This window comes from Nothoprocta perdicaria, unplaced genomic scaffold, assembly GCF_003342845.1.
Source record: "Nothoprocta perdicaria isolate Ctin4 unplaced genomic scaffold, notPer1 scaffold_124, whole genome shotgun sequence".
NCBI lineage: Eukaryota > Metazoa > Chordata > Aves > Tinamiformes > Tinamidae > Nothoprocta > Nothoprocta perdicaria.
The window spans coordinates 1136425-1160375 of record NW_020454361.1 but is presented as its reverse complement, the minus strand read 5'-3'; the positions used below and the strand labels follow the sequence as shown (position 1 = coordinate 1160375).

General features: G+C 57.5%; 3 protein-coding genes across 3 annotated transcripts in view; all 3 read left to right on the top strand.

Moving 5' to 3' along the window:
• Nucleotides 1-8117, top strand: part of EDA (ectodysplasin A) — a gene marked incomplete at its 5' end in the record, with an annotated part of 33990 nt that extends 25873 nt beyond the window's left edge. The window contains 5 exons of the mRNA XM_026054640.1: nt 682-861; nt 1947-1981; nt 2446-2497; nt 5062-5177; nt 7229-8117. Of these exons, the coding sequence (XP_025910425.1) occupies nt 682-861; nt 1947-1981; nt 2446-2497; nt 5062-5177; nt 7229-7480 (635 nt within the window). The remainder of the gene's footprint in view (nt 1-681; nt 862-1946; nt 1982-2445; nt 2498-5061; nt 5178-7228) is intronic.
• A 5503-nt stretch (nt 8118-13620) lies between these two features.
• On the top strand, nt 13621-16766 carry LOC112960400 (leucine-rich repeat-containing protein 32-like; the record flags this gene model as incomplete). The annotated part of the gene is made up of 2 exons (XM_026054639.1): nt 13621-13713; nt 14790-16766. Coding segments are annotated over 2 exons (2070 nt in total), but the record flags the coding sequence as incomplete, so codon positions are not given.
• Nucleotides 16767-21064: 4298 nt separating this feature from the next.
• Nucleotides 21065-23951, top strand: part of LOC112960399 (protein Wnt-11b-like) — a 6774-nt gene continuing 3887 nt past the window's right edge. Inside the window, exon 1 of the mRNA XM_026054638.1 lies at nt 21065-21144. Within this exon, the coding sequence (XP_025910423.1) occupies nt 21065-21144 (80 nt within the window). The remainder of the gene's footprint in view (nt 21145-23951) is intronic.

Sequence of the window (23951 nt, the reverse complement as noted above, 5' to 3'; positions counted from 1 at the left end):
ACCACACATTAATTTAACAGACTTTCTATCAAGAAGATGGAAAATCAGGAAATCACAGGTCAGACTTTCCCTACAGATCTCACTTCAGGCCACCGTGTGTGTGCCTGGTAGGACTCTGTACTTCCATGGTTGCACTACTTGTTTTGCCTGAGACCTGTCCCTTTTCACGCTGAATTATTAGTCCTTCCCTTATCCCTCCATCCAGAGCCCCAAGGGAATAGTTAGTTGTTTGAAGGCGCTGTTTGCTGTGGTCTCTGGATGTTGGTGCRTGTTAACGAGTGCAAGCTCCTTGCCGTGTGAAACGATGCGACTTTGTCCTAGCCCTTMGGAAGCACCCATAGGTCCCTCTCCTGGAGGGAAGGGAGCAGGGCTGGGCACGGGAGCCCGCGACATCCCGCAACACGGCGCCGGGATGGAGCCACACATGATCCCATCCTCGGGGAGCGTGCGATAACCCAAGGCGGGCAGCTGGGCCATCACGTTGCAGCYGTTTTCCATCAGAACATTGAGAGTTTATGGAGCGTGGTCCTTGTCCAAACACAGTTTTACGGGCCAGAAGGCAACCTGCCTCCAGCCGGCCCACGGCATGGTCTTCTTCGAGCCTTGGTGGCCCCCACGGCTCCGCTGGTTGGTGGCTCTTCCTCTTGGTGAGAAGCTAATGTTTGACCTTGTGTTTTTCAGGTAAAAAAGCTGGTCCTCCAGGGCCCAATGGTCCCCAGGGGCCACCAGGCCCTCCTGGGCCCCAGGGCCCCCCTGGGATTCCCGGGATCCCTGGAATCCCTGGCACGACTGTCATGGGACCGCCCGGCCCTCCTGGCCCGCCGGGCCCTCAGGGACCACCTGGACTGCAGGGCCCTTCAGGTAACGTCCTCGTCTCGCTTCTCTGTGGGTGGATATCATGGTGGCTCGGTTACTGCAAGAAAAATTAATGATAAGAGAAAAACACTCCTGGCTGTGACAGCAGTGAAGCAAACTGAGTGTCCCCAAGCAGGGCTTAACGCCAGAGCTCTTGAGCATCCTGGCGGGGAAGGCAAGGAAGGCGGACGCGATCCCGGGAGCTGCAGAGCCCGCGTTGCAGTTGAGCTTCATCCGAGCCTGGATTTCCGCAGCACTGAAACCATCTGATTTTGGTGTGGGGACATGGCCTGAGAGCTGCCTCCTCTTTGCAGTGCTCRGGCCTTGGCTTTAATTGCCTTTCAGCTGAAACAGCCCTAGCTCTCCAGGATCAGGAAGGTTGCTGCTTGACACAAGTGTTAAGTGATCCCGGGAATCACATTAAACGACTCAGTTTGCCTCCCATACAAGTCAGGAAAATATGCTTTTCTCCTGCAATTCCCCTTGCCAGTTTTCTTTGTGTTTCTTATATTTGCACCATGTTGTTTCCCTGTGAAATCACGTGGCCATTATTTTGTAAAAAAATGCCTGGATTTAATATATCTCGAAAATACAGACTAGTGGAAACTAATGTTATTACTATCTGTTTTAAATACATATTTTAACAATCCAATCTTGATAAGCTTACTTGGAGATACCAGGGCTATTGCCCTATAACTCACGTGGCTTTTGAAAAGCCTTGCTTGGCTTTCAGTTTGTATCTCAGGAATTGCCAAGAGTCTTTGCGGCCACGACTCTTGTTACCACCACTGCTGCTCAGGAAAAGAGCTGGTTCAGGTTCTTCCTTCTACTGGAAACTGGTGGAATACAGCTCGGGAATTTTGATTAGATCAGACAGAAATGCAGATTAATAGGAAAAAAGTTGATGAAGCTTTTCCGTTTTTATTTATTTTGTAACATTAAGCTGTGCATTACACAGCTGTTAACTATCCTTCTTTGCTGTTAAAATGTCTTTTAGTGCTTACTAGGGGTGAGAGGAGGTTTGTGCATAGGAGTGTTGACTGCAGCTGTTTCGAGCTTCGTCTTCAATCATGTGAAATTGCATTTTGCAGGTGCCACAGACAAGGCAGGCTCCAGAGACATCCAGGTTGGTTGATCTTCTTTCGAGGGAAAATGTCAGCTCTGAGACCGTCTGCACTGCTGTAAAAGTTACCGGTTGTGTTTGCTAAGGTGTATTTGATGGCATAGCACCAAAAACAAATCCCTTGTTTGCGGATAACGTAAGCAACATTAGCATAGCCTAAACTTGAGCATAGCGTAAACTTGAGCTGCACAACATGCCTGGCTGAGCTCGCCTTCGCCCTTGCTCGGAGCAGAGCGCTCATCCGGCTGGCATGGAGTTCCCAGCTCTTTCCCGGGGCTCGAGCTCTACGTGGTCGCTGGCCATTGCCAGCTGCTCTGCTCCCCTGTGCTGTTTACCCCGAGCAGTGCTGATTTTGGAGGACTCTCCTGCTCAAGTAGTGGTTGCCAGTTCTGTGGAGCGATGTCAGGTTACAGTAACGTGATGCAGTGTTTCTGGCTTATCTTAAATCCCTGTAATTTTGTTTGCAGCCAGCTGTGGTTCATCTCCAAGGCCAAGGCTCAGCAATTCAAGTGAAGAATGGTAAGGATCTCATAATATTGTTTCTTACCATAAAGTGTCCATCCTGCTCCCTTTGTTTCGTAGTTGGGATTTAAGCCGCCCGTTCTGTAGCACTGATCAGTAGTTATCTCCGTGGGCTGCTCTTGGCCTCACACTGTGCTACTTCAGTTCTCTGTTGCCCAGCCACCCTCGGACCAGTCTTCTGCTCCCCAGCCATCCCCTTTTCTCCTGTGCTCATATTTATCTTCATTTCCTCTGCTCTGTGCATCTCCCGGTAATTCTTTCCCTCTTTCCCAGCTCCTCCTCGACTCCCACATACACCGTCTGCCTCCTCAAACTTGTTATATCATCGTTTTTCATCAACCCCTTGACTCAGCCTTCTTTCACAATCTCTTATTTTAAGCCCTCAGTGTCTCCTCTTCCTGTCTCGGCCCCGTTAGCCCATGCTCTTTTCCGTTTTCCCAGTAATTTATTTGAGGGAAGAGCACAGCTGTAGCGGGAACGGAGAGGAGAGGCGGCCGCGAGCTCCTCCTGCACCGCCGGCCCCGGGGCCTCCCCATCCCGTCCCCAGCTCCGAGCTCAGGTCCTCCCGAGCCATTCCATGTCCACAGGCTGTTCCCTGCTTCCTCCCCGGATCCCTGCCCGATCCCGTTTCAGTTCCCGCTCTCCTTGCCAACAGCTGGCTCTTATTCATTAGCCGCTGCCTTTGGGCTCTGATGTCTCGCTGAGAGGAGCTGCTTTCCTCATCCCCGGCCCGGGCTGAGTCACGGCCGCCCTGCTCCCTTTTCCGCACGCTCCTTCSCGGGAAAGGGCCGGCCAGCAGTGCAGACACCCCCGTCTCGCACGTGGAAGAGCAGCAGGAGACTCGGGCAGCAGGAGCGGGGCCACGGGGCCCTTGTTCACCCCCTGCTTGTACGYGGTACGGGGAGGATGGACTGAGCTCTGCTCCGAGACTGTTCATCTTTCGGACCGGTCTCGAGCTGGGAGCCCTCGTGATGAGGGGAGTCTGCTTCAAGCTGAATTTCTTTACTGGAATGGTAGGGGCAGGCTTTCCAAAACAACAAGGAAGTCAGCTGTTTCTACAAACAATGCTACGGAAAAGACACTGTTTTGACTATTCTGGGAGAGTAACTATCCCAGTGTTATTGGGAACCTTCTGTGTCCAGAGCACGCGCTGCTCTCCGAGGGTGGGAATGGCCCCTGAGGGCCCTTCCTGCTGCAGGGAACAGCCTGTGGCAGCCGGAGCTTCCCAAAAACTCCTCTTGTCCAGCTGAGTGTGGGCAGAAAGCGCAGCCTGGCCGGTTTGCAAGGAGGAGCAGGAGACTGGGAGGAAGAGACTTGCACTTGATAAACCAGGCACCTACAGAGCACCTCGTATTGCTGCTCCTATCAAAGTGGGTCTCCTCGTTGCTCTATATAGAGAACAACACTCCATTAATATTGACAGTTATTCCTTTAGCTATCCAAAGATAGAGATGTGGGTGTTGGGTCTACAAATCCCTAACCTGGCTGAGGACTCTGGTCTGGATTAATGTTGTGTGATGTGCTGCACTTCCATTCWGTGTTGCTGGTTTAGTTATTTTTTAACCAAGGAAATGTAATGACAAAGCATTTGTTAAAATAACTAGTTTCAGAGTCAAAAATGCAGGAGTCAGGGAATACCAGAATTAAAATTGATTGTGTAGCCCTAAATTCACCTCCATGCCCATGAATCCTGAGTGTTTAATCCCATGGTTGTACATATTTTTTTCATAATACTACTGTGTTTTTTGCTGCAAGGGTTTGACATGACCCTAGGGCTATGTCCCAGCACTACTGTTGAGAACATCTTCTTGCTCAGCAGCAGTGGGGTTAGGACAGGAGTCGCCRTGCTCATCCTCGCTTGCCGTGGTCCTCATGAAAGTATGTGTTGCTGCAGTCCTCAGCCCAGCCTCTGCTCAACTCCTGCTTGGTGTGGAAGCTGGGCACGGAGCGGGAAGTGGAAGCGTGGAAGTTAAGGAAGAGCAGTGATGGTCCCATGGTTGAGTTCAACCAGCTGAGGATCCTTCTTGGAGACTTCTGGTAGCATTCTCGTCCCATCACTGCTCCAGGGCTGCTTCCATGGTAGAGGGAGGTTGTCAGTAACRAAGCTCCTACAAGGACCACAAGTGATACCATCTTTGGAAGGCACCTGGGGGCTGATTTGCARGACTTCTGTTATAACCCTAGCTGCAGCAAAAGTTATTGGTGATCTGTGGCCGAATATTAAAAAAGTCTGAAAATAAGAGCCCTAGCACGTCAGATGTGCCCTGGGCCAAATCTGGATGTCATGTTCAAGCAGCAGGAAGTGATTCTGTAACTAGAGTTAGCGTCATAGAAAGGAGTCCAAACCAAAGCACTATCAGTCTTTAATTCTGGGATTTTCTTACTACTGGGCTACGTGGCTGTTGAGCTGTAGCCCTTATCAGGCACTGTGTGAGACATATTTCAATGTGACTGTGTTTCAATGTGACTGTGTTTCAATGTGACTGTATTTCTGTGCTCCTGCGCTTTTCCTTCTGACGGGTACTGAGTGACTGCCATTTTCTCATACTGAGATCTTTCAGGTGGAGTCCTCAATGACTGGTCTCGCATCACTATGAACCCCAAGGTGTTTAAGCTGCATGCCCGCAGTGGGGAGCTGGAGGTACTGGTGGACGGCACATACTTCATCTATAGTCAGGTAGAAGTGAGTACGGTCCTAGGCCTAACTCCTATTCTTGTGTTCCAATGGAAGCCTTGCATGAACCACGAGAGGGCTCCAGACAACTAGCAAATGCCAAGAACTTGTATGTATTTTTAACCACTTGGTGCTCTAGGAGGTGCATGTCAGAGGAAGACGTTAGTGTTTTGAAGCGCAAGGTCACGCGTGTCACCACGATACCAGCTGCAAGACCTTAGTTGCTGAAGCACGTGCACAGAGCCAAGCTCCATGTGCCGTCAGGGCCTCTTTTCCTCCTCCGTGTTGTCTCTGCAGTCGCTCACCAGCAAAGCTAACCCGCGTTGCAGTGCAGTGCTGGACAAGAGTCCAGCGGGAAGCTGGGCTCTGTGCCTTAGAAGAGGTGTAGAACCAAGACCCTGGCAACTTGGGATCGTTACGAAGACGTGTCACTGTCTGTAAGTGTAGGACTCTTAGCCCAGGTGGCTTGGCCAGGCTCCTGCCCAGGTAATTCCATTCCGTCTCCACCTTCTTTGTGTAACTTCAGATCGACACGATGCTCCAGCAGCCTCCCTGTGGAGCTGGGGGGCTGCAGGAGGCAGTGCCAGCAGTGGCTGTACAGACCTGCTGATGTCAAATGTATTAAACAAAGCAACATTTTGTTTAGTAGACAGMTAATTAAGACATAGTTTCCTCTCCCCACTCAAGTAAAATATAGGAGATAGGCTGTCATTTAATGCAGCGCTCCCTGTTTCCTGTACAGAGCCTCTCTGAACAGTTTCTGAAGCTACATGGAAAATAGGGTGGCTGCAGAGCCCCGGAGCTCTGCGCAGCCCTTGCAGAGTGCCCAGCATGGAGCATCAGTGTGCACAGAAATGACCTCCAGATTCTGGGACAGATTTGGGCACTTCTGGCAGGAGGGTTTCCCTGGGACAACTGTAATTGAGCAATTACTGCCTCATTCCAGGCTTACAGTGTGACCTCCCACTCGTGATTTACCTACGTACAGTTAACAGTCCCATTGAGATGGTCCCGAGACTCATAAAACAGCTTGTGGAGGCCGGCTTAATCCGAGGCTCTTCCATGGAGCTGTTTATGTGTTTAATTTGGATGGGAACGGGAAAAATAACTCCACATGGACTGAAGGTARATTATTTCCCCAAGCACACGATGCGAATTGCTGGGCGCACCATCGTGTCTCTGAAGCATTTTATCTTTCATAGTCCATCAAGGAAGCGGAGAATCAGGCTTGTTTAGCCTCTCTGGTCACAGGCTATAGAGTAAGAGCTGGCAGATGCATCCAAAATGACTAGTTTGGGGTTCATTTTCTATTGTGAAGAATAGAAATCAGATCTGTGAGACTTGCATCTCTGTGTGAGTCTTTCCCATGCATCTTGCAGTTCTTCAGAATCAGCGTGTGGGAGATGGTAAAGTAACTGAATCTGTATTTGGATCATGGGGCCGGAGTCAGTAGAGCTAACGGAGTGTTAAATTCAGGACAAACACTGGAAGATCACTTGCCTGCCAAGCTGTGGCATTTGGGAGAGTGTCTTCCCTGTGGTAAGCTTATGCCTTGGAGTACAGTTACCAAAAGGCAGCTCCCAGTGCATCTTAGGGCATTTTTGATGTCAACACTAAAGGAGGCTCCCGGGACCCAGAAAGCAGGACTTGGAAGGTAAGTGAAAGAGAACTTGAGTTMAAATTACTTGTTTGTTTGATGAATGGAAAGCTGTTTGTAGCAGAAAGGTTTGTTTATGGGTTTTTGTGGCTAGGTCTTTGTATTAACTATTGTCTTGTGCAGCAGGTTTGTAAAATCTTTCTGTAATAARCAGAATTGATGTGAGGATTCGTAGCTCAGCTTTAGAGATCCCTGGAGCCGTGGACACTCGCATGAAGTGGAATACAAGGTTTCGCTGTATGCAGTTGGCTTGAGGCTCCTTCTGCGTCAAATGAGTAGAGGTTAGAGGGGCCCAGGAGGTTACCCTTAGCTCAGGATGCRCTCAGAGGAATGTGGAATTGTCCCTGGTGCATAAATACACTCCCTAATGTCCTCTCTTCTTCCTGCTTCACATCAGGTATACTACATAAACTTCACAGATTTTGCCAGCTATGAGGTGGTGGTGGATGAGAAACCCTTTCTGCAATGCACTCGGAGTATTGAGACCGGCAAGACCAACTTCAATACCTGCTACACAGCTGGGGTCTGCCTCCTCAAAGCCAGGCAGAAGATTGCTGTGAAAATGGTCCATGCTGACATCTCCATCAACATGAGCAAGCACACAACTTTCTTTGGGGCCATACGCCTAGGAGATGCACCTGCATCCTAGATGAACTTGGCGTGTCCCAGGATACTCACAGAACTGCACAGTGCTGCTGTTCATAAGCGTATCAGTATTTCAGGGGGTTCTATAATCCGGCCATAAAGAAAACTGATCCAGAGCTATTTATTCCTATATGTGAATACAGGAAGCACAATGTCTTCTGTGACTTGCAAGAAGACTTGGATCAAAAAGCTAGCTGAAAAAGCCTTGTGAGGAAGAAAAAAGGCTGTCGTGTCTGCCTTGTCTCAGTATTTCAAGTATTACTGCACTGATAATCTGCTCTGTGATCTTCACATGACGCTTGTTGAGAATGATGTGGGTCTCTGCTTTTATGTTGCACTAGCAAGAGCATCCCAGGCAGTAGCAGGAGAAGATAGAGCAATTTTGGCACGAGTCTGTCAAGGCACCCCTGCTTCTGCCCGCGAGTGAAAGCAAGAAACGGGGGTTCTGTTTCTGGGTTTCTGCCTTCTCAGTTCGAACTGGAACGGCAACGTGGTGGGAAAGGAGGTGAATAAGACAGTCAGTGGTGTTTACATTCATCCTCAGGAGCGTGAGAAAAGGCCAAGTGCCTCTGTCTAGAGCTTGGAAGCGGGCTGCAAAAGCAGCAAGTTTGAGAGGAAAGCGCATATGTAATAGAACAGGCTTAGCACGTGTGAAACTGCCTCTACATTCCAGAAATTAAGACGTTCCAAAGATGATGACAATTTCGGTCCCAAAGCCTCTGCTAGTCCCGGTCCCCGCCGGCACCCCGGGGATGTACCTTGCCCTGCCGGGCTGCCTTAACCTACTGCTGCTGTTACAGCGATTCGTGTCTTGGTTTTGGTCTTTTTAATTAATATTTTGCAAAGCGGAACACATTTCTACAGGCTTCACGGAGCCGCGTAGAGCAGACGCAAGTACTTGTGAAAACACTCGTAAGAAGTTTGTCATGTTTAAGAATAAAATATTCAAACAGGAAATTTCTTTCTGTTTTAATAGCAACTGTCCTGCTTTTAGATGTGGTCTCTTTTTGCCCCCTCCCTTCTTGTTTGGCACGCTTCTATCTAAAATGCTCTAATAAGTGGTGATGGAGTCTCTAGCAAAAGTTTGTATTTAAAAAGCYGGGTCCAGCATGAAGTCACCGCTTTTTCCTTTCTCTGAGCCCTGCTGAGTCTAGTCGCAGCTCGATTTCTGGTGACTAATAGAGTAGCTGTGACCCTATTGTTTCTTTTGGCTTCTTGAGCAACTCCTTCCATCACCTCCCCTCAACTGGTGAGATCCAACGCTATAAGATGTGCTCGAGCTGAGGAAGAGGCTGAAACACTAATTGCCCCTTTGTGTCCTGCCTTGGTTTCTCTTTGATGCCTCTTGCTTTTTGTCTCTTTTTTTTTTAAGAAAAAGGGGATTTCTTTCTGGAGCGCTATCATTTGAACTGGAAAGGGTAGCGAAATTGCGGGCGGTGGATTGGGAGCGTCCCGAGGCGGCCCCCGGCGCGACGCGTCCCCCCGCACGGAGCGTTTTTGGCTCCTTTGCTGTTCCCCGTCCCTAGCTGGTGATCTCACTTGMCAAGTATTGCAGTTATTGGGAGATGAATATTTCTTGGGGGCACCCGGCTTTGGCTTCAGCCTGGCTATTCACAGGAGGCGTGCAGTTTATAAAATAGCTGCATGAAAAATTGCCTGCTATTTCTTTTTCAATATGTTCTCCTCCTTTCTAGCCTTAACATGTTGGACTAGCAGGAGCCTCAGGGGCACTGAACTAGTCTTTGTGGTTTGTTTCCTTTAAAATGGATTACTAGGGACATGTTCCTCTGACAAGAATGAATCGGGACAACTGTGTATAGCGAGAACAAGGAGCAAATGATTAACAGAATTGCTTTAGGACAGGGTCTAAACAGCAGTACTGAGGGGCAGGCACAAACAAGGCAATCGCGTGTGAGAGCGCCGTGGGGGCGGCTCGGGGCAGGGTCCGTGCCGCCTCCTGACAGGCCTGGGAGCAGGAACAGGCACAGGGAGAATCCCGGGGTTCTCTGCAAGGCCGAGGTCCCTGTCTGGATGGGGACGTGATTCCCGCTCCCTCGCCGTGGGACGTGCCCGTTGCTGGATGTGCTTTTCCCGCCGTTGCTCCGGGCTGAGCTCCCTGCAGCCGGGGCTCCATGCGCGGGGCCGGAGCCTGGAGCTCCTGCGGCTTCACTGGCCTTCGGATCCGAGAGCGGCGGCCGGTGCGAGCGAGGGGAGCACCAGCACCTCCGGGGGCTCCTCCGCACTGGGACCCGCTCCGTGTCCTGAGCAGCAAGGTCTCCCCGTGAAGAAGTACAGTGCAAGCGACCCAGGCCCCGGAGCAGCTCTGCAGGGTGTTTCTGTGCACCCCGTCTTTGGAGCCCCTCTGGGTTTCCTTCACCGGAGCAGACAGGACCGGGAAGCCGCTCGGCGCAGGATTTTCAACACTCCAAGAACAGGACTTTGCTCCTCTGGTGCCTTTGATTTTGAGCTATATCAGTTGCTAGGCTGGATGACAAGAAGTGCTTCATTATGGACACRTGTCTGCGCATCAGAGACCCCGGCCCAGCCTCGGCTCCATAGGAACAGTTGCTGCTGTCGCCCTACACGTGCCAGCCTCTCCTCTGCGGGGATGTTTGCCAGCTCTGCTCCGACCCGCGTGCCTTGGCCCCGCTGCTCAGCTCCCGCCTGGACTCCAGCCGCAGCAACGCAGCGAGCAGCTAATCCGTGCAGAAGAGGCGGCTCGAAACCCTCCTCCCTCCCCAGGGCCTCTGCTCCGACACAATCTATAGGGAAACAGCTCTAGGACCCCCGGGGTGCTGGGAGCATCTGCAGTAGCAGCTCTGGGTGCTGCCCCCGCTCCCCGCCGGGGACTCGCTCCTGTGCCCGCTCTGTGCCRCCTCGGAAAGCTCCTTCCCCAGCACGGGCAGCGTCGGCTGCGGAGAGGGGGGCGCCCGGGCCCGCCCGGAGCCGAGCGCCTGGGCGAGTCCAGCACGGAGCCCTCRTCCTCAGCCCGGCTCGTTCCCGAAGCCTTGGATCGGCTCCCGGGAGCACAGGCTGCTTCCGGTGCCCGCAGGCACCCTCGGGTGGGTGTCTCGGTTTTGGCGTCCCGCCTGGCTAAGTGTCCTGGCTCCAGGCTGGGCGCTGCGCCCCGCTCCAGGGCGCGTGTGCTTCGCTGCTGCGCCCATGCCCAGCTCTCAGCCCTGTGCAACGTTGCTGCTCGTCACGGCCAGGTCCAGCAGAAAGCCCTTCCTCAGGCTCCCGAATAAAAGTGCACTGGGAGAGGAGCTTTGGGAAAACGCCGCGGCTCCGAGCCTGTTCCTGTCTGATGTGCGCAGTGATGCACTGATGCTGGTTTGTGCTTCGACATCTCTATTCAAAACTATCTGTATATAAAATATACATAATGTATATAAATTAGGATGTAAGTTTATGTAAATTGTCAATATTTTCTTTGCAAATAAAGCTTTTTCCTGATCTCTGGAGTTCTCGGGTGTTCGTGGCGGTGCCGAACCGCGCTCGGAGGCAGCGGGTGAAAGCCGCTCTCCTCGGGGCCCTGAGGAAGGGTGTTGCTGCTGTCCCTTCCCRCCCGCGCTGGACGTTCCCTCCTGGCGAGGAGCACCCAAACCGCTCTCCAAAGTGAGAGGGAGACGTGGCCTGGGACAAAACGGGGGCAGGAATCAATGCACGAGCGCTCAGGTAGTTTCTCGGACAGCTCTTCTCTTTGCAGAGACAGTTCTTGACCTGCAGAGTGTCCTTCTGTTTCTTCTCCTTGCCATCATGCCAGGCCCTTGCTCCCGCACAGCGGAAGCGACTCCAGTTCCAGCTCTGCCAGCCCTTCGTTCCCTGTCCGGTGCCGCTGGGACACGCGGCCTCCGAGGCTCTTCATCCTGCAGCCTCCATAGGTGACGTTGCCTGAAGCAGAGGGGTCTCACCCTGTTCCTGACTCCGTGAGGAACCTCTGGCTCCCCGCTGTGTCCTGCTTCCTGATCCATAGTGGCACAAGCTCCAGGACTGCTGGGCTGCAAGGGCAGAGCTCCACGTCGCCGGCTGGATGGTCAAACTGGACCCACCTCATATGGAGGTGGCSCAGGAGAGGAGGAAGCCCCCCGATTTCCCCGGAGACAGAAGGTGGAGGAGACCAAGGGCGCTTTGCCTTCGGTGCTGCTGGTGGAGGTTTACGCCAGCACCAGCTTTGCTTAGGGCTCGTGTCCTCTTATGTCTTCAGTCCACGTCACAGGGACATCTTGGTAGTGCTGCGACCCCCRATGCTGTTGATGTTTTTTTTAATTCCCCATTATAGAAGAAGGACATCTGTTGAAATACAGAAGTGTGTTTCCAACACTGCAAAGCTCAGTCTAGCCCTTTGCACGCTGCTGTTTGCCCAGGGAGTTGGGCCCTTTCCCAGGCTCCCAGCTCCCTGTTCTGCGCTCCTGCAGGAGCGGATCCCTCCCGTGGCGCTGGACGCTCCGCGTGCTCCCCGGCTGCAGAGCATCCCGGCACAGGGGCTTCACAGCGCGGGATGCAGCCGCCCTGGGATTCTCCATGGAAGTCCCTGGCCTCGATTCTCATCAGGGGCTTTCAGCTGATTTCATCTGCCCTGACAATCCCCAAAGCGCCGGGCTCGGGGCCCAGGAGCGGCCGCGCGGCTCCGGCAGCGGCTTTGGGGCCAAAGCAGCCGAATTACAGAGCTCCTCCCTGCCTCGTCCGCAGCCAGCGCTCCTTGGGCTGCCGGTGACGGAGGAGGATGTCGGACAAGGAGGTTCATCCAGAGGTCGCTGAGACCTCGTGGCTCTCCAGCTGTGCGGATACGCTATCCTCAGGTTGCCTCTGGAAACGACCAAGGTTTGTTGTCCCGCGGCTGCTTTGGCCCGGGCTCCAGTCCCAGCGAGGGGACCCGCTCACACCGTCTGGCTTTCAAACGCCGTCCCCGATGTCCTGGCCTGGAGAGCGGCACCCGGGCGCGGAGCTCGGCCCCAAGCGCCGTGTCTGCCGGTTGACGTTGGTGTCACCGCGCGGGGGTCCTGCCAGGGCCCTGCAGGGACGGGCAGCGCCGGCGGGGACGCCTGCGGGTCCTGCCAGACCCTCCATGGGACGAAACGATGCCGAGACCTGTGAAGGAGCCGCTCGTGAGCAGCCCGCGYGGGGTCCCGAGCTGCTCCGGAGAGGAGAACGGCCGTGGAGCTGCGGAAAGCAAAGTCCTTGTGCAGCCCCGGCCACGTCCCCGGGGCTGCCGTCACCGCTAGGTGGCACAGGGACCTGCACAAGTGGCACCAGAAGCTCCGCTCCAGCGGGGTGCAGCCCTCGGAGCCCCAGGAGGAAAYGTCCCGTCGGCTTGGGCCCCATGGGGAGCAGGTGACGCGGCCACCGTGTCCCGGGCCCGATGGGGATGGCGGCGGCGGCCGCAGCCCCACAAACCCGTGCCGAGCAGGAGCAGGAAGCTCCGCTCCATCAGTGGGCACCAGCCCGGGACGGACCCGTGCRGAGCTGTCCCCATCCTGGCCATCACCGCCCGGCCGGGAGGCTCCTGCCGGGGCCGGGACTGGGCTCTGTCCTGTCGCAGGTACCTGCAGAGCCTGCCGGGCCCCGGCGTCCTGCGTCCTGCGCGCGGCCCTGGGGCAGCCAAACCCCCTGTGCAGCCCCGGGTGCAGGCGGCGCCGGGGGCTCCCGCGACRGGGCCGCAGCAGCGGGAGGCTCTGCCGGGAGGGCCCGGCTCCCCGCCGCTCCGGAGCCCCCGGAGCCCCTGGAGCCCCCGGCGGCCCCGCATGGCACGGGGAGCTCTCCTGTGCGGAGCCGTGTCACCCGCTTGGGGACAGTCGCGCCGGGGACACCGCACAGCCCAAAGCCCCGGCGCAGCCTGCGGAAGCCGAGCAGCCCCGCGGGAACTCCCGCTCTCAGCTCTCCTTCCCGGGATTTGGTGTCCGTGACAGTCACCTGAGGCTGCGTGCATCAGTGCCACCCACCCGGCGGGTCCCTTTCCCTCCCTTGCGGCTGGCTGCGCTGTTTTTCCCCTCCATAGGCTCACATCTCTCTTCTCCCACTTCCGCAGCGGCGAACACCCACGGGCGCTATCTCCTTCCCCGTGCCCCGGCCAGCCCTATTTATAGCGCGCGCCTGCCGGGGCGCGCGGGACGGCCCGACATGCTGCCCCGCGGCCGCCGCCTGCCCGGCCGGGGCTGCTTGCTGCTCTGGCTGCTCCCCTCCGTGCTCAAAGCCCAGGCGGGTGGGGAAGGGAGGCCCAGGCCCCTGCCGTGCCAGCAGGTAAGGACCCTTCCCAAGGATCCCTTGGGATTTCGGAGCCGGGGTTCCCCGCTGGGTCTGCGAACACCCCCCGGTGCATGGCGGAGAGGGCGCAGGGTGAAGCTCTTGCTCCGTAGCTCCAATGTCATTCCATCCTCCATCTCTGTGGCCTTTCCACCTTCACACTCCTCTTCGCCCTCCTCTCTCTTGGCCCTCCTCCCGAGCCTGTCCTGCCCTCCTGGCCGCTCCCCGGTGCTCGGTGTCACTGCGGGGCCGGGGTCACCTCTCCTTAGTCCCTGCCGCGGGGGCATCATCTCAAGACAGTCGCTCCGGAGCGGATGCAGAGCAGGTTCCCGAGCRTGTCGAACAGCCTGAGGTCTTTCCTGAGGGTTTATTTCCCTWCAAGGGCTGGGCCCCAGCCAGGCAGCGGGATGGCAGGCAGCTTTTTTCACATTTTTTGGCACTTTTGCCCATTTTGTGGGCAGTGTACGAGGCGTCAGATGGAGGTCGCTCCTGCAGCAGAAGCAGCATCAGTCTGTCCAGAGGTTTCCCTCTGGCTCTGTGCTCCGGAGCACATGTTTCCGTGAGGGCTGAGGCTCAGGATGGATCCAGCATGAGCTCAGTTTAGCGGATGGGCTGTTGGAGAACGTTTCATGGATCCTGGCTGAGCTCGTACCTGTCCGCAGCCTGGGGAGCGCGGGGCGCTGGAGCGGTCCCCGTGTCCAGCCAGTGGTGACACCAGCSGCATCGTTCGGCTGCTCCCTGCCCGTCGCTGGCCGTGGTGCCCTGGTAGAGGTAGAGGCATTGCAGAGCAACGCGTGCCCATGGGCGGCATCTTCCACGGCAAATAATCCAGAGAAGCCGGCTCCCCCTTCGGCTCTAAAGCAGAGCCTTGGAGAACTCCCCTTAACCCTGCGGACAGGCTGCTTGTCCCTCCAGGACTGGCTTTGGACGGACCGGCCTGTCCTGTCCGGGGAGCGCTTCCCGTTCCTCTGGCTCCGTGTTTCTCCCGTGCCTCCCAAGCAGCGGCCGGCCTGGCTGGGGTCCGGGTTATCCGGATCCCACCCTCACTGATGCCTTTTCCTCTTTCTCCACAGAGCCCCACGAGGGTGTCCTGCAAAGGCRTCGGCCTGCACAAGCTTCCCAAGGAGCTCGGCCCAGGCGTTAAGCACCTCGAGCTCTCCAACAACTTCATCCGAACCCTGTCAGAGACCTCCAGGCCCTGGTCCGGGCAGCTCGAGTACCTGGACATCTGCTTCAACCAGCTGGAGACCGTGTCCGARGCGGCCCTGGCTCAGCTGCCCCGGCTTCGCGCTCTGCTCCTGGGATCAAACCACCTCGACCGCAATTACGTGGCCAAYGGCAGGGCCTTCAGGCTGCTCAGGAGCATCGAGGTCCTGGACCTGTCGGCGAATAACTTGGAGAGCCACATGGCAGGCTGGTACGTGAGCAACCTCACCACGCTGCGGCGGCTCGACCTGTCCGGGAACAGGATGACGAGGCTGCCGGGCGGCCTCTTCGGGAGCGCGCGCGCGCTGCGCGAGCTCGACCTCAGCCACAACTACATCATGCACATCGAGGAGGGCGCCTTCGGGGCTCTGCGGCACCTGCGCGCGCTGGACTTGGCGCTGAACTCGCTGCGCTGCATCTCCGGCTTCACGCTGACGCCGCTGCGCGTGCTCAACCTGAGCTACAACGCGCTGGAGCTCTTTGCGGTGCCGCAGGAGGGAGAGCGGCGCTACCTGCTCCAGGTGCTCGACCTCAGCCACAACCGACTGCTCCGCTTCCCRGAGCTGCCCGGCGCGCACCGCCTCACCCACCTGAACCTCTCCAGCAACGCTATWGCTTCGCTGGCGCCGCCGGCCCGGCGCCCGGCAGACCTTGTGCTGCAGCGGGCTGAGGCGGCGAGGCGCAGGAACGCGACGGGGAATCCTGCGGCGAACCTGAGCCGCGTAGCCGACTTRGATCTCAGCAATAACCAGCTGCAGCAGCTGCCACTGGCTTTCTTCCGCCRTCTGACCTCCCTGCGCAGTCTCGACGTGTCCATGAATTGTCTCCAGGATGTGACCAGGGAGGCGCTCGCAGGTGACAACTCACTCGGGCCCCAGGAGCTCGTGTTGCTGCCCGTGCGCTCAGTGGATCTCCACGGCAATTTCATTCACTCRCTGCCACGTTGGTTTTTTGACTTCCTGCCTCATTTGGAATCCATCGATCTTGGTTCCAACAGCCTCCAACCTTGCGAGGGCCGGGAAACGGGCAAAGGGGAGATTGCAGGAGGGGCCTCTCGTGCAGCCGCCCCAGGAGGCACCTGCACTGCCTTCTATAACATACTTGGCTTGAAGCACCTGAGCCTTCGTAAGAATAACATTGCAAGGCTCTATCCCTACACGTTCAACCAGACTCCTCTGGTCTCACTGGATCTGTCTGAGAACRCGGATTTGTTCATGCCCAAGGAAGCTCTGGAGGGGCTGGAATTCTCCTTGCAAAGACTCTCGCTGAGGGGAAACCAAATGCATGACGGCCAGGCAGAATTCCCCTGCCTGGACTCGCTGAAAGCTTTGGACCTATCCAGCAACAACTTGAGCCTTCTTCCCACGGGTCTTCTGTGTTCGCCCCTGGAAAGCCTGGACCTTCGCAGTAACAGCCTGGTGGCCCTTGCGGAGCCGGCCGTGGTGCGCTGGGCCCGCAGCCTCAGGCTGCTGTGGGTGGCTGGAAACCCGCTGAGCTGCTGCGCGCTGGGCTGGCTGGACGCGCTGCGGGCGGCCGGCGCGGCCGTGCGCGACCTCCGCRACGCCCTCTGCTCCTACCCAGATAGCGGCAGCAACGTCTCCGTCCCGATAAGCAGCAGCCCTCGGTGGCTTTGCCCACATCCCGAGGGAAACGGCGCTCTGCCCGTGCTCGTGGGAGTCCTCAGCCTTCTGCTGCTCGGCTACGGGGCCTGGTGCCTGCTGAAGAAAGGGCAGAAGCTGCCCGCGTGTCCAGGTGGCAGGAGCAATAGGGTGGATGCCCAACCGTGCCGCCCGGAGCGGGAAAAGGCTGCGGTGAGGCCGGCACACAGCGTGACCAAAGTGTAGCCGGCGCTGCGGAGCAGCAGCTGCCGCCCTCGCTCGTTATTAGTCATTATTAGTAATTTGGCAAGGGGTGGCCAGGACAAGGGGTGTCACGGACAAGGGGTTGCAAGGACAAGTGGTGGCCAGGACAGCAAGAAGGGCTTCTTTAATCACATGAGGAACGAAAGGAAGGAGAGAGGGGGAGCAGGGAGAACGTCTGCAGAAAGGAGGACTTTGCTGTGATGGATTAGAGATCTTTTAGGGAAACTTGATATCCACGAGTCYGTGGCCCTGGTGGGCTGGATCCATGAGTGCAGAGGGAACAGGTGGATGTCATTGCTAGGCCACTGTCCATCRTCTTTGAAAGCACAAGGAGAACAGCAGAGGTGCCTCAGGACTGGAAGAAAGCCRGTGTCACTGCAGTGTTCAACAGGGCAAGGAGGAGGGCCCAGGAACGTGCAGACCAGCCAGCGTCACCTCCATCCCTGGGACGGTGATGGAGCTGCTCAGCCTGCCCTTCGGGGGCACCTGGACAGGCTGGAGAGGTGGACAGAGAAGAACGTCAGGAAGTTCAGGAAAGGGAAGTGCAGAGCCCTGCACCGAGGGAGGAACAACGCTGCGCTCCAGGACAGGCTGGGACTGACCTGGTGGAGAGCAGAAGAAAGGGACCTGGGGCTCCGGGTTGGACAAGCTGATCGTGAGGCAGCCGCGTGGCCARGAAGGCCAGTGGGCTCCTGGGCTGCACTGGGAGGTGTTGGCAGCCAGTGGAGCAAGGGGATCCTGCCCCTCTGCTCAGCCCTGGGGAGGTCACATCGGGAGGGCTGGGTCCAGCGCTGGGCTCCCCAGCACCAGAGCGACGTGGAGCTGCTGCAGCAAGAGCAGCAGAGGGCCATGGAGATCATGAAGGGACTTGGAGGAAAGGCTGGGAGAGACAGGACTGTTGAGCCTGGAAAAGAGAGGACTCGGGGGATCTTATAAAGATGTCATATCTGAAGGGAGGGTGACAAGAGGATGGGACCAGACCCCCCTCAGTGATGCCCAGCTATAGGACAGAGGCACAAACTGAGCCCCGGGAAGTTCCATCCGAACATGAGGAAAAGCTTCTTTACAGCAAGGGTGCCCTGAGAGGCTCCGTTCTTGGAGATCTTCCAAGGCCATCTGGACACCATCCCGGGCAACGTGCTCGAGGTGACCCTGCTTGAGCGGGGCGGGTGGGCTCCAAGCTCTCCAGAGGCCCTTGCCAACCTCAACCACTCCATGAGTCTGTATTATTAATAATAAAATTATTGTATTTGAGGCCTCCTCCTGTCACCAATCCCCTACGTGATTTGCAGAAACAATGAAACAAAAGCTGTGGTGCCAAACCCAGCCCTGAGCTCCGTGCTGCTGCGGCCACCAGATGTTGTGATCTCTGTGGGCACCTCTCCATGCTGAGGACGGAGGTGGCTCCCATCTGCTCTGCTCTGTGAAAGAAGTGGCTTGTGGTGGACGTGGCTGTGGGTGGATTTTCTGCCCTGCCCTCCATTTATTGAGGACAAGAGAACAGGGCCTGGGCTGTTTGCACTGATCTGCCCCTCCTCATCCGTCAGCATCACGTTCTGTTGGTGGGAAGGTAATTATCTCTTCAGCAGAGAGCATCAGCGCTGCTGGAGTGCTTCACAGCTTTCCCGGGAGCCAATACCTGTCTTTTAAGCAGGTTTAATAGCTGGCTAAATACCGGTGACTGTCCGCAGCCCCGCAGGGCTGGCCTGTGTGGGAAATGTGCTGTTAGCTGTAAATTGAGTTGCAATGTGCCCTGTCTCTGGCAGGGGCGAGGGCTGCAGCTCCCACACCTGGACTTGCTTAAGGGTTGATCCTAAGGGTTGATCCTAAGGGTTGGTCCTAAGGGTTGGTCCTAAGGGTTGGCCCTAGAGATGGAGATCCCCAGGGCACAGGTTCCTATGTTGTTGTCCCCATAGGGTCCCAGTCGGGGCTTTGGAAATGGCTTCCTCAGCCCAGGAAAGTCTCTAAATTTCCATTTTGTTTCACAAACAGTGACATTTAAACAGATAAAATGATCAAGACGACACGTTGCATTTTAATGCCAAGCTTTAAGCAAGCAAACATTTACATTGTGCTCTGAATAGGAGCAGTTTTAGCTAAAATACTCTGACAACAGCCTGCAAATTTTCTGGAGATTTTTTTTTTCCTGGTTGAGAAATCCAGCAAAATTCTTTCTTTCCAGTGGAAAGCTTTCAAATTTCACCGAATCTGCCCTTTCAAAGGAAAGCAGACTTGGTCAAAAATTCCCAACTCCTGGTTCTGCTAACTCATACGGAAACTACCTTCTCTGCAGCTCAGCTGCATTGGGAAGACGCTCTTATCTCTCTGTATTTTCCCTGTTCTTGGAGCACGAGGCCGGAGCGGGGCTGCTCGGGAGGCCGGCGCTGCTCCTCACTGCCCGTGCGGCCGCGGGCGCCCGGCGCTGTCGCTCAGCACCTGCATTAGCCCCAGCTCTGCTTTCCGATGCCCTTTTCTCKCTCTCAGCAGCCATCCCTGCCCGTATTCCAGCCGTCGGGCATTGCACATCCGCGCTCTCCGTCCGCGCCAGCCCGCRGCACTGCCCTCGCCCGGGGCTTTTGGCTGTTTTTGCTGCGCTCCCAAGGGCACTCACCTTGCAACCCGCTGTCTTGCCGCAGCTTTGCACCTCTGGRCATGTGGGTTTTACGCCCTTCTTGCTAACCTGGTGTTTTGGGTGCCCGGACCCGGCTCCCGTGGGCGATGGGGCCGCGTTTCCCTGTGGCCACGGGCYGGGTCCTGCCCGCGCTGGGGACGGTGCCTGCCCTGCGTGACTCCGCAAAACTCCCCCGGCAGCCGCTTCTGCGCGAGCTGGGAGGTCGGACCTGCTCCTCGTGACACTTTCTTCCTCTCTGCCGGGGCTCTGGCCAGGCGGGACCTGTCCGTGAGCCTCCACTGAGCAGGGGGGCTGTGGGAAGCAAGGTCCTGTCGGGAACGCGTTGGGACACCCCTTAGCCCCGCTTGGTGCCCAGAGCTTGAGCCCCGCAGCAGCTGCAGGCTCGTGGGCCCTGTTTCCATCAGTGCTGCTCCGGGCAGACCTCGGGGTGCGTCTTGCCGTCGGGACGGGGAGGCAGCTGCCCACGCAGGCCTGGAGGCCGCGGCGCAGGGCCTCAGCTGACGGGCGTCACCGCTCGCAGGTCGCCACCTCCCACGTCTCCTTTCTTGGTAGCCCTGCTGCGGTCAGACCACCGACTCCACCAGCCCACGGCAAAGAGGAAGGGCAGTTTCCTCCTCGGAAGGGCGGCCTCGGCGGTGGCACCGTCACCCGCGAGGCAGTGTGGCCTGTGCCAGGACCGTGGCAGCTCCTATGGAGAGCAGAGACCCCCCGGCGGGCACAGAGCCTCCAGGGATGTCCCCGGAGCGGCCAGAGAGGCTGTGGTGGCCGGTGGGAGGGCTGCGACGCTGCCCCCATGACGGTGTCACCACCAGCGTCACATCCTGCCGGGCAGGAGGATGTGGCTGCTCCGTGCGCGCGACGGGAGCGCACCGGGTGTCCGGCGAGGACAAGTTCTCGGGAGGGAAACGCATGGATGTTGTGGCACGTGGAGCTGCCTCTGCTCAGGCGGGAGCCGGGGTCCACGCGGCCCCTGCTCTCGTCCCGTGCTGCTCCTGGCGGCTCCTTCGGCCCTGTCCCGCTCCCAGCACCGGGACACACGAGCCATTGGGCACCCAGGGCTGTTCTTGTGACCCTCCACCGTCCCGTCCTTGGCCTCTCCGGGTAATGAGCAGCTTTGACGGGGGCAGGCAAAGGGACGCACGGGGGACCCTGCTCTGCGCTGCCTGTCCTGCGTGTTGCCCATCAGTGTCCCCAAGGCCACCAGCTCCCCCAGGGACAGGGCCCAGCTCACAGCCCGGCTCTCCCCGCAGGTCCTGACCCCCTGCTCTTCTGGCATCACCCTGGACACGTGTGCCAGGSAGGCGGGATTCGTGTGGCCGCCTTTTCCAAACTTCCCCTCCAGAAAGGGAAGCCTTTTCCTGAGCTGGGAACCCCCATCCTCGCCCTGCTCCTTCCCCAGGAGACACTCGGCCACAGAAGAGCAAGGGGCATTTTTAGCACTTGCCCTATGTTTGTGTCAAGGATTAAGCTAAGAAGAGGAACTGACATCAACCCAAGAATGGCTTGGGCTTTAAAAGGAAACCTTTCGAACCCTTTTTTTCCCCTCTGCTCCTCAGTCATAGCAAAATTCTACAAAGAGTGGCTGGAAAAAATCACCTTCTGCAGCAGATTTTAGTGGCAGACGGAGGAGGGACGTGACAAGTCCCCGATGACGCCAGCCCACCTCACCTCACGTTGTGTCGGCTGGGGCGGCTGGGTGATTCAAGAGCCTCCCGATCCCGGGATAAGGTGCTGCTGCCTCCCCACCTTAGGGAGACCTCCCCAAATCAGCACGGTTAATAGGGGAAGAAACGAGCCACCGGCCCCAGCAAGGCAGGCAGCAGCCAGGGGGAAGGAGGCGCTGCGGGGATGGAGAGGGGACAYGGGCCCTCCAAGAGAGGGATGGGCTTTGCCAGGAGGTGGCAACCTCTGCTCTCCTTTCTGGGCCCGGCACTGCTCCAAGCAGCCCAGAGGGTCGACCTCCTGGGCAGGAACAGTGCATATTGAGTTGGAAAGCCCAATCTGGATCCAACRGGGCTCTGCACTGAGCAGCCCTGGGGGTTTTGTGGCTAGTCCGAGGTTTTGGCCCCAGCTCATCCTCCCTGTCTCAACCTCCTGCCATCCAGGAGCAGGGAAAGATGTCAGGGATGCTGTGCACGGGATGCTGCGCTCTGCTGAGCACCCCAGGCCCCTTTCCTGTGGGACCAGGTGGGTGGGAGATGGGCCCAGCTGCGAGCACAGCACTCCCGGTCGGAAGAGCAGCTCACGGGGTGACGGCTTCTCCCCAGCTTCCAGAATTCCCGCTGGGAACGCAGCGCTCCCCAAACTGCAGCACGGGCTGCTGCGCGGCCCTGCTGCTCCCGAGCACGAGGCCCGTCTGGTAACAGCCCCGGGGACAGGCCCTGCTGTCCCGGGGAGCGGGGGCACCATCCTGCTGCGCAGAGCGGGGCTTGCACTTTGCCCACCCTCGGGCACCGCCGGGGGAGGTGAGGGGTCTGTGGCCTCCCTGACCTCCCCTCCGAAACCCTCTGTAACGGGATGGTTCTGCTGATGGCCACTTTTTCTTGGGCTGCGTGGAGCTAGCGAGATAGCACCAGAAAYGACGCGAGGAGGACGAGCTTCCCCAAGAGCCACCCTCCTGCTGAGAGCTGCCCGTCCCTCCGCATCCCGCTCCGCTCCCATGGACGTGCCTCTTGCTGCTGCAGTCCTAGCTGCGACACCGGGGCCAYGGGGACCTCCCTGGGGACACGGCGCAGGGAGGGCCAGCGCCGCTGCCCTGTGCTCGGCACGGGGCTTGCACATGCTGGTGGGACGTGGACTGAGCGCGTGATGCACAGAAAAGCACCCGAGCGCTTCCTAACAGCGGCAATGCCGACTCTTCCTGCTCAGAAAACTCCTAATCCCTCCAAGGGCTGCTGAGATTTTCCCTCCGGGTCCCCGCCTGAGTCCAAGGCCTTTCCCCGTTTCCACAGGCCGACAAAAGGGGAACTTGCAGCCGGTAGGGTTTCATAACAGCAGAACCTTATGGTTGCAGTGAAGGGATGACAGGGGCCGGCGCGAGGGAGAGGCCTGAGCACCACGGCTGACCTCTGCACAAGGTAGAAGGATCTGCAGAAGCTGATGCGAAAGGGAGGGTGAGACGGCAAAAAATACCGGGGACTTCCAGGKCGCAGTAACTACTGGCAGGAGGGAGTGAGTAAAGGAAGCTGAAGGCTGGACTCTGCCGTGGCTGCAGCCCCGGGGGCCGCCCGGGGTCCCTCCTGAGGAAGTCACAGCTGGGAGCCCCGGCAGCCTCGCCCCAGGCCTAAGGAGATGAGGCTGGCAGTGCTGCGACAGGGCACCAGACAAGGCAGTGCCATCAGCCCRTCCCACACCTGGGCCCCAGGACATCAACTTGTCCACCTCAACCCTTCATACCCACCAGGGCAGGGAATTAATGGMTTATTTATCATTTCAGAGCTCTCGGGAGAAGAGGCCCGGGTCCRTCTCTGCCACTCGCCACCTGGAAATGGAGCGAGGAGCACAGAGGGAGGCGGAGAAAAGGCATCCAGCTCCCACAGACAGCGGGACCTGGGTGCAGACCTGCACCGAGCTGCTTTGCAGCAGCAATCCAAGGAACTTGGYGCCTGCTGAGCTGGTGTGTGACCTGGCCAGGGGGCCCTGAGGCTCAGGATCGGACCAGAAGGAATCAGAAAAACAAATAAAAAATAAAGACAATTCAAGACCAGTTTCATCGTTCTAGTCCACACGGCAGAAAGCCCCAGGGATGTCAAGGGGGGACACTCTAACCAAGCACCTAATTATGTCCCGTGAAGGGAAAAYCCCTTCCAGTTAGAAGGGAAGTCACCCTGCAAGGGAGGCAGTGAGAGTCCCAAGCAGAGGTCTTAGGCCTCTGTCTCCAAAATAGTCATGTCACAGACACAGGTTCTCGCACAGCCGGGGCTGAAAAGCACTTCAGCCCGGGGGATGTCCCTCTTCTGGAGGGCAGTTTTTGCAGCGACATCAAGCACATCCACCACAGGCACGTCAAGAGGCGCAGTCTGGACGTGGAGAAAACCTCCTGCTACGTGGTGGGATCGGGGGAGCTCCCCTCCTGCAAGGGCAGTGCTTGCTGCAGGGCCCCCCGAGGCCACAGGAGAGCCGACCCCAGCCCCAGGCCAGCCCGCAGAGAAGGGGCCGCTGGATTTCCCTGTCCGGTGTCACCTCCCAGGTGGGAAGACATCAGGCTACCCGATTCCTCAAGCCCCTCGAGGGGTTTACGGTGGTTCTCTTGGCCTGGAGAGACCAAGCGCCGAGGAAGCTGGTCCWGCTGTGTTCAGGACTACTGGGGCAGGAGCTAGCAACAGACCAAGACACTGGTCCGGAGAGCCCAGTGCCAGCCGAGATCCAGCCCGTTAGGTCTGCGGGCCAGGACACTTCTGTCTGCATGGGCGCTTGGAGGGGCTGCAGGCAACAGGCAGAAGCAGCTGCCTTTGCCCCAAGGCCGGGAGCAGCGGGGTCAGGGGCGCTCGTGGTGGACGGCCCGGGGGACATCGGGGCCGCTGGGGACCTCGGGC